The sequence below is a fragment of the Mauremys reevesii genome, linkage group 2 (assembly GCF_016161935.1).
Source record: "Mauremys reevesii isolate NIE-2019 linkage group 2, ASM1616193v1, whole genome shotgun sequence".
NCBI classification, from domain to species: Eukaryota; Metazoa; Chordata; order Testudines; family Geoemydidae; genus Mauremys; species Mauremys reevesii.
Window position 1 is genome coordinate 28,159,971 of NC_052624.1, and position 15,061 is coordinate 28,175,031.

The window sequence follows — 15,061 nt, forward strand, 5'->3', positions numbered from 1 at the left end:
CCAACATAAGGACATAAGAATCGCCAGGCTGGGTCAGACCAATGGTCCATCTAGCCCAATATCCTGTCTTCCAACAATGGCCAATACCAGATGCATCAGAGGGATTTAACATAACAGGGAAATTATCAAGTGATCCATCTCCTTTTGTCCAGTACCAGCTTCCAGCAATCAGAGGTTTAGGGACGCCCAGAGCATGGGTTTGCATCCCTGACCATTTTGGCTAATAGTCATTGATGGACCTATCCTCCATGAACTTATTTATACTTTTGGCCCTCACAACATCCCCTGGCAATGAATTCCACAGGTTGACTGTGTATTGTGTGAAGAAGTACTACCTTATGTTTGTTTTAAACCTGCTGTCTATTAATTTTATTGGGTGACTCCCGTTTCTTGTGTTATGTGAAGGGGTAAATAACATTTCCTTATTTACTTTCTCCACATGATTCATGATGTTCTATCCTCACCTCATGATGCAACATCAAAATGTTCTGAAGTTGCTTTACACAGCACTGCGATGTGATGAAGCTGACCCACCCTGAAAGATAATTTTAGGGTAGTTTTAATACAGTGTTTGTAGTATGTGGCCATAGCCAAGTCATGGATTGCTTTGTGGATTCTAGCATGAAAGTCAACAAGGGAAGGAATTGAAGATAGTTTGTGTGTCCTGAAGAAACTTTTCCCTGGTCAGCCAAAGAGAGCAAAGGGTGGGGGCTTGCTGATCCAAAAGCATGACAGTTGTGGTCCCCTAGAATCTCCAGCTGGTCTCAACAGACCCTGTCCAGTGGTCGTGGGGACTGCTTGTCTAAATGTTAAATGTTTGTGTTGGCTAAAATTTGAAGATGTCTGGGTTCTGCATTTCCTTTTCTTGTGGGCACTCCCGGGGAGTGGAAGGGTTAAGGGGAGGGAGGAGGAGGATAGGGGAGTTAAAAATCAGCTTGCGATTGATAGGTGAAGGGGCAGGATTTTCAGTTACTATTTATTTTACAGTAATAACTGGAGGCTTTCAACCAAGCTTAGGTCTGTTTGTGTTTGTCACTGTTACACACACGTGGTAGGGTACAGTCTCTGCCCCAGAGAGCTTACATCCTAAATAGATGAGACAGACAAAGGGCAGAAGGGGAAAAAGAGGCATTGAGAGGTTTAAGTGATTTGCCAAGGTTACCTGGCAGGTCAGTGGCAGAGCTAGGAATAGAGCCTAGGTCCCCTTACTCCCATACTCAGTGCCCTTATACACTGATGTTGCCTCCATTGGAAGTTGTAGTATGATCTCAAAACAAACTGCTGCAAAGCCAGGATTTTTTTTCTTTGGTTCGCTGGCATTCTCTCAGATATGTCAGCTTTCGCTGTCTTCCAGGTCATGATATGGGAGAAGTGTTCAGGGTTAGGATCCTATGTGATCAGTGTGCTGGGCACTGAAGTTCTTTCATGAACCAGAGAGAGCTTGGAAAGGAAAGCTATTTTATGGGCTTTTGGGCTTGAGCCACATGCCATTGGATTAGTGCCCAGGTTTTCAGTTCTACAGTACAGAAGTCTGTGAAGTATCAGGATTATTTTTACCACTGCTTACGGGTTTTAGTACATAGTGTGGGAAAAGTTTGAGTAAGAGCAAAAACTTGAGATAAGAGCACATTAGCTTTAATTGTACCCATTGTAGTAGCTACCACTGACCATTACCTGTGTGATCCAAAGTAGTTAATAATTATTACACTGATTTCACCTGTTTCACAGAGTTAGGAATGTATGATAAGCAGTTTGTTTATAGCAGTGGTTCTCAATCAGAGGTACCTAGAAGGCTTCCAGGAGGTACATCAACTCATCTGAATATTTGTCTAGGTTTACAAAAGGCACTAGTGAAGTCAGTACAAACTAAAATTCCATACAATGACTTATTTATACTGCTATACACTATACCCTGAAATGTAAGTACAATATTTATATTCCAATCTATTTATTTTTATAATTATATTGTAAAAATGAGAAAGTAAACAATTATTCAGTAATTACGTGCTGTGACAGTTTGGTATTTTTATGTCTGATTTTGTAAGCAAGTAGTTTTCAAGTGAGGTGAAACTTGGGGTATGCAAGACAAATCAGACTCCTGAAAGGAGTACGGTAGTATGGAAAGGTTGAGAACCACTGGTTTATAGAGTTCTGATCAATTGATTTAAATATTGATTTCAAACTAGTTATAACAATCATTGTAAGTGAATAAATCCACAGATCAGAACAGTAGTGGTGTGATCGTAAAAAGAAAAATATTAGTATAGACAAGCAGTGGTATTCTTATACCCAGGTAAATAAGAAAACACGTGGAAATACTTAGACTTCTGCTTTCACAATGCTTTAATTTCATACCAAATGAAAATCACATGTTAGCATTTTGGTTACTTTGAAAAATGCCTGCAAAATATTCTTTCTCTTGCACTTTTATTATCCATTTTAAGCATTAAATTGAAAGCATCTTTGAAGATAGAGTATCTGTGTTTGCTATCAAACTGAAATTTCTTTTGCATGGCCATGAACCCAAATCCTTTGCTTTAGAATGAATCACAACTAGTAAGACAGCAGGATTACTTCAATGCTAGTTATGTAAAACACTGTACTAGTATATAAACAAATTCCTAACTTAATCTGCATATAACATGCAAATAATTTCTCTTTGCTGGGATTAAAATTTAAGCAGACCACATTTCCTATAAAATGTTAAAAAAAAAAAACACCCACTCATTTCAAATATAGTTTTTGATATTTAGCAGCTGCTATTTGATTTGTACAGACTGCAGTCTCTGCCAGATGTGACATATTAACTTAGCCAATATGAATGATGAGACTTGGTATATATGTGCAAATAAGATTCATTATTGTTTGTTTAACATATGGAGGAAATTAAAATACTTAACCTAGGAAGAGTTAGGGAGGGAAAGAGAGCACAAGATTTTTTTTATTAGTCAGTTTTGAGGAAATTCAAGATAAGTTTTACATCAATTTATAACTAGACAAATAGATGCTCTAAGTAGTGAAACCTATAATGCACAAAAAAACCCCACCATTCCATACTACAAGTCACTTTCTCTTTTAAAAAGTATTTTTTATCAGAGAGAAACATAGATGGAATCTCTCTGTGTCACTTTTAAATCGATGGACAATGTTTTCTCCACTGGAGGCCCAATTTCATGTCTAAATGAGCCCCTCTTATTGTATTTGTCTTTAATGCATGTCCACCACAGGACTCAGAAGCTTTCAGTGTTTCTTCTCAGGAGAGGCCAAAAACTGAAATTGCAGAGGTGTGTTGCAGACCACCCACATGCACTGTTTCTAGTACATCTAGCCATCATACATCTAGCCAGTACTTACATAAATACTAAATTTTGCCTCCGGGAAAACAGTTCTCTGTAGACAAAATGAGCTGCTATTGACTCCTTTTAACTCTTATGTGTTTGTAGATGTATGTACATGTGTATATATATATTATACATACACACACACACACACACACACACACACACGGAGAGAGTGAGTGTTGGTACATTTTGATGAGGTTTGGTTAAGGGCTTGCTTAATATGAAACATAACTCATGAGTGGTGAAGCCATAAATGATTTTTGCAGATCGTTCCAAACAAGTGTCAGTAAAGCCTTCACGTCACATCAGACCAAACTATCATGTGTCCTGTATATGTCACACATAACTGAATAAGTATTTTAGAAATATTTCAGACAATTTTTATGGATTTTATTGAGACTTTTTAAAATCTTACTATCTGTAAAGCCATGATCTCTTAGTGCCATGAATCCAACTGTACAGGCCTCTGAGGAAGAGAAGAAAATAATGAATGCATTCTAAAAACCTTGTTAAAATGTAGTAAAATTCCTTTCAATACATAAAAATGCTATGATTTTAGAGTCCAATTATACTGGGACTTTCCAAGGCTACAAGCAAAAGACAGAAGCTGGGACTCTTCCTTTTCCAGTGATGTAAGGCTACTATTTCTAGCTCTAGTGTCACCGTAAACCTATCACTTGTCCAGAACTAAAGAGATCTGTTCATAGCTTTGGGTCAGTGTAATTTTGAAGCCAAAATTCCACATTTGGAAGAAAAGAAGAAAACCTCTATTTTGGCAATTGGCTTCAAACTATTAATAATACTAAGTGGAGGCTGATGGCATTGCCCTGAGGTTTGGAATGTTACAAGTTGCAGCACAGATGTACTAATGGAGGCAGAGTGGTCAAAGTTAGGTTAAGTGTTTAGAGGCGTCAGGTAAATGCAATTTATAACATAGTTGTATAATTTATCACATGGGTATCATCATTATGTATGTAGGATTGTATATATGCTAATGAAAAATGAGTTTAGTCCTTAAATGGTCTGTTTTTTATTCTAGAAATAATTTAGAGATATGTGTTCTTTCAATCCGAGTGAGTGTACAAAGCTTTTTAACTCAATGCTTTGAAAGAAATCAGGAATGAACTGGAGTTTGCCTGAGAGCCCCATGATAAATTTAATTTCTGTTCATTTCTGTATATATTATCGCAAAGTAACAACAGACAAGTTTCAGTGACTTAGTTACTGCTGAGAAAAAAATGATCTCTAAGCTTCCTTAGAGAATGAACCTTGTCTGTAGAGAATGCCGCCTGCTTTGTAACCATAGCAAGCCCCTTTGAAAACTCATCCCAGCTTGATTGAAAATTGCTTCCCCCATTAGGTGGGAGTAGTTTGTTGATTTCTCCATCCCATGCTGGTTATTCTTTAGCTGATCCCAGACAGGTCTTGCAAAGAGAAGACTTCCACGCAGGAAATTTCTCTACAGGGATAGCAGCAGGAAGTGATAAGAAGGAGATGCTGTTACTGAAATGACAAAATGGACTTAGCAGATTGTCAGTGGTTCCATTTTTACCTTTGTGGAAAATTACAAGTTTTATGATCATTCTAAAATCAGGGCTGAGTTATTAATGGCAGTTTAGGACAGAAACATCATCTGTTCTTTCTTATTACCTTTTATCTCCATATTCAATGTATCTAAACACTGCCACAAGTTTGTTCTAGTCGAGAAAGTTTATGATTTAAATGTATACTATATTCATACTATATTTTAAAAAGTAGAAAATTTATCTCAAATATCACTTATTATGAATTGATGCAAGGTGTGAATTTGAAGCCAAAAATTCACCTACATATTTTATCACCCATCGAATTTTTATTACAAATTACATACTTGAGCAGCTTCATTCATTCAGTTGAAGTGATTTCAAATGACCTTTCCTTCAGCAGACTAAGTCTGAACAGAATGTTGTATGGTTGCTAATTGTTTTGGACACGGTGTGTGAAAAATCTTGAGAGGTGAATGTTGTTCAGGGATCACAGTACATAGATTCTCTTGTGTGTTTATTTCAGGCATGTCAAAGTACATGAAGCAATAAATTTTTCCTGCAGATCAACTAATCATGAAAATAATGTTGAGGTGTTTGATTGACATACTGAAGCTGTTAATTTGGAGTGTATCAAGATCAAATGGAAGTTATTGCAATTAGGCAGTGATTGTGTTTTCTTTTCATTTTAAATTTTTAAATGCCACATTTTACATTTTTGTGCATTTTAATGCTGTTGAGTGATGTTCTTGGTGCAATTTTTATAGTTTTAAAATTGAGATTCTTACTGTTAAATATGACTTCAATGCAAATTTTATTTTCTTATAATTGTTGGTATATTATTGTTGACTAGGGAAAATTTTAGTACAATCTGTGTGTTTCCATGCTCTGCAGCATTGTGATTACCGATTAAAGGGGCATTGTCAATTTAAAATTATATGTTGTTATGGCTTTGCCTCAGTGTACCAGGTCTTGACACCCAACCTCTCAGGGAGGGTTAGGGGTAACAAAAATGATCCCACTACAAAGAAGGTGGATGAACTAGATGACCCACCTAGAGGCTCCTAGCCATACACACAATTCTGTATCACATATCTTTGGAAACAGGAGGCTGTCTCATCAGTGATGCACATATTAATATCTCCTTTTGTATGGTGGAGTGGCACAGTAGAGACTGTTTTATTTCAATACCAGTCTCTGTGTGTAGTGCTTACCGTTATTTAAAGCATCTCTTTTCACTCAGATGTCTTTAGAAGAATTTTGCATGGAAATGATGGTATATAGAAGGGAAAACAAACTAGTTGATATAACATCCCTTCCCCAGCCTGACCTCTCTCTGTCTGCACGGATATGTGAATGCTGCTCCAGTTCTGACTACTCAGTGGGCCCCTGCCCCTCATAGCAGTAAGCAGCCAACTCTCCACTGCAGTAGTTGCTTGGGCTCTCCTCATCTCAGCTAGAAGTGAAGTTGGAAGCCAGCTGCCTGCAGTTGAACAGCTAGGAGGAAGCGTGGATGGGTGTCACTGAGCAGCTGCCTGCCACACAGTCCAGGGTCACTGGCTGGGATAGTAGTTCCTTGGGATGGATTTTCTAAAACTGTGCTCATGAATGGAGAAAAGAGGGCATGGGAAGTATTCAGAGGAATCCGGGACCAGAGGAGTTGGGGGAGTAAGAACAGTGGTGAGGGGCTGAGCAAGGAAAGAAAGGAAATAGTGGTTGGTTGGACCCAGCCTTGACTGTGCAGTTTTTTTGGCACCCAAGAGCAGAAAGGTTTCCTGTTGCTGATCTCAGCTGTAACATTTTTCAAGACATTTATTTTAATACTACTAATTCCAAATGTAGAAATTGGGGCAAGTGAGTAATATTTATCTATCTTCCTGCTGTCTGTTTCCTCCTGTATTTTCAAGTAAGAAAGTATAATAATATAAATACTTCTAATACAGTTTACCTCTGGCTAGTAAAATGGTTTGTGTCAATATTGAAAGTGGTCCATATATATGGCACGTAAACCTTTTTACTAGCCAATGATGGGTTAAGCATATGCGTACGGGGACACACACTCTCTCCCCTATCTGGCTCTAGGAATCATCTGGAGGTGATACCAGATGCTCTATTAATATGGATTTCTCCATGGAACTTCAGTGGGAAATATTGTGATATTGCAGTTAAAGAACATTTCTTTAACATTACCTGTAGCTGGAAGACAATTGCAAGCAAAAAACATTTTAAAATAATGCCACGCTAATCTTTTCCTGACAGAAATCAGAGGAAGAAGATCTTGTTCTTACACCTGATGGCACCAGGGAATTCCTGACATTTGAAGTTCCACTTAATGATTCTGGATCAGCTGGTCTTGGTGTCAGTGTCAAAGGTAACCGGTCAAAAGAAAACCATGCGGATTTGGGAATCTTTGTCAAGTCCATTATTAACGGAGGAGCAGCGTCCAAGGTAAGAGGAATATCCGTCTGTCTTTGTTTTCCCACTATTTAGGCCACAGCTTTCAAGAGAATGGGATTTCTGTGTTCATTGGAACTGGTATTTTCTAATTTCGCTCTCAAATGTAGCTTTTAGATTGCTACTCGGATTCACATATTTGTGTGTCTCAGGATTTAAACAACCTTTAAAGGCTCTCTGGAAGGAAGAAAGCAATCACTGGCACATTTCAATTAGTATGCTATTTGGGTAAACAGATTATGATAATGGCTTGAAGTGCAAATGTATAAATGATTGGAACAGACACTTCCTACAATGGCTGCTTAAAAGCTATTATACCAGTGTTCATTTGGCTATAAACTATTAGGATTAAGCAAAGTTTTTTTTGTTTTTACTAAAGACATAAACTTCCTTTATAACACACTATTTTATGTGACTGACTGTTACCTTTTCTTTTGCCAGGATGGCAGGCTTCGAGTGAATGATCAGCTAATAGCAGTAAATGGAGAATCATTATTAGGCAAGACAAACCAAGATGCTATGGAAACCCTAAGAAGGTCCATGTCTACAGAAGGAAACAAACGAGGAATGATTCAGCTTATTGTAGCTAGACGAATAAGTAAATGCAATGAGGTAAAGAATACACTCTTTATTTAGTGTCTGAAAGCTTTAAATACTTTTGGATATTCTTGTTGATAGAAGATTTGATGATTCCTTCGAGGCCAGGAAAATAGTATTTGAGAATCTACAAGAATGTAGTGTGGAATTATTTCAATTTCAGTTTTATACACATTAAACTTATTACCAGAACAATGAAGTTTATTTCTCATGAGTATATTATTTCTTTTTGAGCACATTTATCAATAAATAATAGGAAACACTACATAGAGGTACATTGATTTTGTAATTGGATTACACTACCCATGTGAGTATAGGAGTTTTTATGCAATATTTTTTTCTCAAATGCAGTTTATGCTTTTATACTTTAGATTTAATGGTCTTTCTTTTTTCAATCTCAAAACTGTTTTTAATTTGTGATCAAATGATCTTAGTGTTAACTGCCTTCTTGCCATCTGAAGTATAGGTTATTAGAGAGAAAACCAGCACAGATTTATATTATTTCTTATATTTAGGGATCCAAATTTTCTCATCTCATTAGCACTGAAGGAATTCTGACTTTTTATATTGGTCTTATCCTCTCTAATCAGAAGAAAAGTTGAGCATGGGGGAAATCCCACTGTCTGCTGTCAATTTTTTTATCTGCTTCTACATGCTGAGGATGAAATGTTCTGAATTTGGGTAACACAGGGCTTATAAAAAGGTCTATGTGAAGGAAATCTGCCAATTCTTAATAGAGACTTGGGACATGTGTTGGGATAATATTTTTATAAATATAATGGGGCCAATCCGGCCCTGGTCTAAGTCAGCAGGATTTGGGTACCCACTTACATTAGAACTGGATTTGATTAAGAAGAAATTAGGTCTATTTGATATTAATCATGGTTGCTACACAAAAGTCACATGTCAAAAATAGCAAAACTCCGTCTGTCTCTCTTCTGATTCCAGCCTGGAAATCCTGTGCCTGACACAGATAGAATAAAATGTACTTGTGAGGGAGAGAGGGTTGTGTCCACTTGGCTCTCATTTACCAGTTTTGTAGTTTTCCCAACCCCTTGGTGGGTTAGTGAGATGAACCATGGTGACCTACCCGGTTCACTGTTGTGCAGTTATTGGCACGGCCTGCACCCTTGGGAAACTGTATTTAAGCAAGATTTTTTGAGACTACTTCTGTTTTCTCCTGGAATGCTTACTTTCATCACACTTGCCAAAAGCAAAATTTGGTGGCTGTGGAATTTGCATGATGAAATGTAGCTTTCACAGGCCAAAAAATGACTTCCTGCCCAGCAGGAAAGATACAGGCCCAGTTGCTTACAGTCGCTATGCCCAGGCTTGAATGGAACATAAAAAGAAAAGCAAAAACTCTTCTCGGGTGGGTCCTACAGTCCTCTCCCTAAACTGCCTTTTCTCATTTATTTAGGAACAGTCCAGTCTTTAAACCCCAAGCTGATGGCCACCAGGACAGGGATGCATCCCCCCACTTTTATGTACAGCATTAAGTAATTGACAGTTATGGTAGTATTTTCCTACCTGAGACGCACCACATATTGATAATTTGTTGGACTGTGCTAGATTCTGGCTGCCAGACTTATGAACCTATAATGTGGCAAACCTTACGTCAGCAACAGTGGTGAGCATTACTCTCTGATGGGCAAGTGTGTCATCCTGAAATCTCCCTCCAGCTGCCACCAAACCATTATGCAGCCTCGATATAAAGTTTTATTTGAAAAGTGCTTTGAGCTGTGTCCCAAACAAACCATCCACATGCCAGCAAGTCTACAAAATAGAAGGGATGGTGAAGGCCTAGACCAGGGGTCTCAAACTCAAATGGCCACAAGGGCCTCATGAGGACTAGTGCATTGAACCGAGGGCTACATCACTGACAACCTCCATCGCTGCCTCTGGCCCCGTCCCCACTCCACCCCTTCCATTAGGCCCTGCCCTGCCCCACCTCTTCCCACCCCTTCCCTGCCCCAATCCAACCCCTTCCCTGAAGTCCCCACCCCAACGCTGCCCACAGGGGGTGCAGAAAGGGTGCAGGGTGTGGCAGGGGCCTCAGGGCAGGGCGTTGGTGGGTGGGATGCAAGAGAGTGAGGGGTGCGGCAGGTAGCTCAGGGCAGGGAGTGCAGGAGGGGTGCGGGATGCGGCAGGGGCTCAGGGCAGGGAGTTGAGGTGCAGGTGGTGTGCAGGGTGTGGCACGGGGCTCAGGGCAGGGTGTTGATGGGTGGGATGCAAGAGAGTGAGAGGTGCGGCAGGTGGCTCAGGGCAGGGAGTGCAGGAGCGGTGCAGGATGCGGCAGGGGGCTAAGGGCAGGGAGTTGTGATGTGGGATGTGGCAGGGGGCTCTGGGAAGGGGGTTGGGGTGCAGGAGGGGTGTGGGATGTGGTGGGGGCTAAGGGCAGGGGGTTGGGGTGTGGTATGTTGCAGGGGCTCAGGGCAGGGGGTTGGGGTATGGGATGTGGCAGGGAGCTCAGGGTAAGGGGTTGGGGTGCAGGAGGGGTGTGGGATAGGGCAGGGGGGCTGGGGTGCAGGGTGTGGGTTCCAACCCAGCGCCGCTTACCTAGAGCAGCTCTGGGGTGGCAGCGGTGTGCACCGGGGCCAGGGCAGGCTCCCTGCCTGCCTGCCTCCCCTGGCCCCTGGCCCTGCGCTGCGCCGTTCCAGGAAGCAGCTGGAACCCTGTCCCTGCAGCCCCTGGGGGAGGAGTGGGGCTCAGGGTTCTGTGCGTGCGCTGCTCTTGCCGCTCCTCTAGGTACCACCCATGAAGCTCCCATTGGCCACGGTTCCCTGTTCCCGGCCAATGGGAGCAGCGGGGGGTGGTGCCTGGAAGGAGGCAATGCAGGAGCCCTCTGCCTCCTTCCCCCTACCTCTCCCCCCCACCGGCCCGAAGGGGCGTGCTGCCAGCTGCTTCAGACAGCGGCACGGGGCTCGCAGTGCCACAGGGGGAATCCCACGGGTAGGCAGAGGGGCGGGGGGGCGGGGAGTTTAGCTGGCCAAGACTAATGCAACTCATCCAAAGAGAAGTGTGTTTGAAAAAGTATTTTCATCAGGAGTCGACTTCTGCATCTTCAGATGGTCATAAAGAAAATTCTACCTCTTGTCATAGTAAAATATTAGAGAAAAGACAGTCTGTCTTGCCTTTTGGAGAATTTGGTCAAAACTGAAATCGTGCTTGTATTCTCAAGAATGTATGTAAAAATTGCACTTTCCTGTTTGACTGTTTGTAGTCCCTGTGTTTGTTAGAGTTGTATCTGCCAACTATGGTGATAAAAAATAGTTTATGTTCCTGTTAGTCTTGCAGAGACGACACAAGGTGGAGGGAACTAGATTATGTATGTTTCATCTTGTGTATCATCAAAATTGTTTATTACACGACACTCTAATTACATTTCTTTACACCATTGCAATTCCCCAGGGGTTTGCCTGCAAAACCATTAAAAGTTCCTATGAAGTAAGAATCCTGCCTAGCTCTCAGTCCACAGATTGTATTTGCCAGGCTAGCTGATAGGAAAAAGCTTCTTTATTTAAGATTCCAGCCCAGTAAACAATTTTGCAATTTGAAAATCAAGGTGGGTTCTTACATGATACTGTCTTGTAACCCCACCCGTTGTTAGCAATAAGATAGAATCAGTTGGATATTAAGGATGTGGGGTACATGAAGCTTACCTATTGAATTTTTTTGAATTCCTTGTAAATATTGTTTTTAATGGTTATCTTTTTACTTGTAAAATTAGTCCATTTAATCTGGAGTTGGGGCCTGAGGAAAGAGAAGGATAGAGAGAATAAAGTGGAAGTGTAGAATAGCACATTTTAGAGCCCCTTTTCAGAGCAGAATTTGAGTCTAAGGCCTAATCCTGTTTCCTCTGAATGAAATAAGTGTTTGGCCATTGACTGGAATGGCAGTAAGATTGGTAGACCGGTGTCCCATGGTTCTACCAGGAATGGATAGTTAGATTTTTAAAGTTAAATAGCATCTTTACATTTCTAAACTCTGAGCTTACTTCAATTTGAGCAGTTTGAAAGGTTTGGAAAGCTTTTTCAAATATTTCATTTGTCATATTCACATTATTTTTATAAAACTCCAGTGCCACACTAAGCTTATGAAGCAACTGAAGCTACAATAACTGCTGTAAAAACTACATAAACATCGCATTTTGTCTTTGTCAACATGCTAATGAGGAGATCATCTGTACTGACTGGTCAAATATAACACAGTAGAATCAAGAGAGACCTGTATAACTTCCCAGAAAGTAAAAAATATTATTGTTATTGCTTTAGTAATAAGCAATGAGCTTTGTCTATAGAAGAAGTTTTCATTAACTCACCAAAAGATAGAGTATAATCCAACAGGCTTTCAAGTAAATTGTGATATAGCGAATATTGAAATAAGAATGGAGAGAGTTGTTGTTATGAATAAACTTCAAACCAAGCCAGGTGTTTGAATTTCTCTGCTCTAGAAAAGGCACAATCATGTAGTTAAATGTCTGTCAAGATCTTAGTTATAAACGTTGCAAAACCATTATAAACCTGTTTACTATCTCAGCCATTTCAAGTGAAATCACGCCGTTGATATTACATGTATGGTGTTAGCCCAGAGGTGATGAGTATATATCTTAAACATTCTGGGTTTTTCTGGTTGTTTGTATTTTAAATAAACTTAATGAAATTACATCTTTAGCTAAAATCTATATTATCAAATTTACAATTTTGGGGTACTCTGTGATGCATAACATAAGAGCAGCCATACTGGGTCAGACCAATGGTCCATCTAGCACAGCATGCTGTCTTCCATCAGTGACCAATACAGGTGCTTCAGAGGGAATAAACAGAACAGGTAACCATCAAGTCATCCATCCCCTGTCACCCATTCCCAGCTTCTGGCAACAGAGGCTAGGGACACTGCAGAGCATGGTTTTGCATCCCTCCCCATCCAGGCTAATAGCTCTCCTGTGTATAAGTAGTATTGTATATTGACCCCCAAATATTCTGGAAAACTGAGACACAGAAAGGTTAAGTGACGTACTTTGTGCCAAACATCAGTAGCAGAGATGGATAGAGTTTACAGTAGGATGGTCTTAAAATTAATATTGGCTATATTTAATAAAGTTTTCTGGACCTGCCAGCAGGTTTCTAGTGATCTATCAACCAGCTTTCTGCTCACTTCGCACATTGATGCCCTGTGTCATGGCGCCAGCATTTCTTGTTAAATCATTGAGGTGCCTACAATGTAAAAAGAATGCCTGGCTCCTTACATTACTTTTTAAAATATTTTTTTTATTGTGCTGGTGGGACAGACAGCCGGCTTCTGTATCACCATAATGCATGCACAGCCCTCAAGCACCAGCACCCGCCAAATCAGCACAGCTGTCAGGCATATGTATTGAGCCCAGAAAATAAGAATAATCATTATTTGCTCAGCTCTATTCCCCCTTCACCCTCCATCCTGGACAGCTTGCAATGACAGATACCCATACTGGCACTTGTTACTCATTGTATGAGATAGGTGAATATCTGCTATCAGGAGGGAGACCAGTACATGGTCACTCATGTTGCAATAGGACAAAGGTTTCCATAATCTAATTGTTCCATTAAGTATTTTCAAGAAATTTTTGAGACTCACTTAGCTCCAAACATGCCAAAAGAAAACATGTTTGGTAGATTTCCATGTTCCTAAATCCTTTGTGTGTCTCTGCTCATTTCTCTTCCTCCTGCCTTCTGAATGCAGAACAGCACAGCTCAGAGCTAGAGAGCAATAGCAAGCCCCTGCCCTCATCTATTTAATACTAAAGTGATCGGAACCGGCTCACCTGTCCCATCCACTTTCCCTCATCACTTTGAGGTAATTTGGGTGCATTATAGAGGGAGGAAACAGGGCAAACAAATTAGCCCTCCTGCTTGTATATGTGTGAATGCATTTAATGCTAGTTGCCATACTGAGACATGTAGTACATCCATATTCCAACCTCCAGTCTCTCTTGGAGTGGATAGTGCCACTAATTAGAGATTCTGTGTCAGAAAAGATATCTCAAGTCGGATGGCTAATTTCTTACAAATAGTTAAGCCAGTAAAAAATCTGCCATATAGCCAAACTCCAAGCTCTAAACATATCTGGAAAATTTTACAAGTAAATTATGGGCAAGATGTACCCCAAATCCTCATCTTCACATCTCTTCATAACTCCATCCCACACCACCTCCTATTCCCTTCTTTCTGCTCAGTCCTTTTCTTCTATCTACTCCCTTTATCTCCTTCACCTATGTTTTTCTTATGCTGAAACAGACTATCACTAAATGCATGCCAAGCTCCAACCCATCCCTGATTTAAAAAAAAACAAAAAACAAAAAAAAACAAGAAACCTCCAAAGAAACCTCCAAAACCTATGGTGCAACTTTTTCTGCAAAGCGTTCCAGATGGATGGACTTGCATCATTCTGTGTGCGGTTTTGTGTTATGCTGGTCATGGCTTTATTCAGTAAGTCGGTCAGGGCAGAGATCTGTTATTTCTTTGGTGCACTGAATCAGTGCTGTGGACACCAGAAGCACTTTTTATACAAAATAATTAATAGCACACAAACCAGAATTAACCTCCTCACTGGTCAGTGCTTAAGTTTTCCCATTTTACATGTTTGTACCTGGTTTGGGAAGCTAAATTAGATGATAACAATCAAAAACCCATTTAATTTTGGCAGTAGTATTCTGAAAGGAACTGTTTAGGGAAAGGAGGGCTGAGTAATTTGGACACCTTCGCCTACAAAAAGCAGAAGAGAAGGGAAGAATAAAGCTTGGAGAATAATTTTGTGCACCAGAAAGGAATTTAATTCTAAAGTTAGAATGCAGTGCTCTATTTAACAAATTTCTATAGCCACTCCTCTAAAATCACAAATGCTTTCATGTCAGAGTTTTGATAAATTACATTCTTAATGGGAATGAGAGAGAGCTGGATGATTGTTCCGTTTGTAAAGATGCATGATATGAAATTTGATTTGATCATTTATACAGATTAATATTTTGGTGGCAGATAACCTTTTGCATACTTACGGTCATAACTTCACATGGGACGATATTGTTTAAGTAACAAGGACCAAGTTAGTTGTCCTTTTATAATCCAGATAAGGAGCAGATAGTGCACATAGTTCTTAGCAAACAGCTGG

The 15,061-nt window shown here is 40.1% G+C and overlaps 1 protein-coding gene across 12 annotated transcripts in view; it reads left to right on the forward strand.

Annotated features, from left to right (window-relative positions):
- PARD3 (par-3 family cell polarity regulator) overlaps positions 1-15,061 on the forward strand; it is a 627,608-nt gene that overhangs the window by 403,589 nt on the left and 208,958 nt on the right. For all 12 annotated transcript variants that reach the window (XM_039524331.1, XM_039524332.1, XM_039524326.1 and 9 more), the window contains 2 exons: positions 7,124-7,312; positions 7,760-7,930. In XM_039524331.1, the coding sequence (XP_039380265.1) occupies positions 7,124-7,312; positions 7,760-7,930 (360 nt within the window). The remainder of the gene's footprint in view (positions 1-7,123; positions 7,313-7,759; positions 7,931-15,061) is intronic.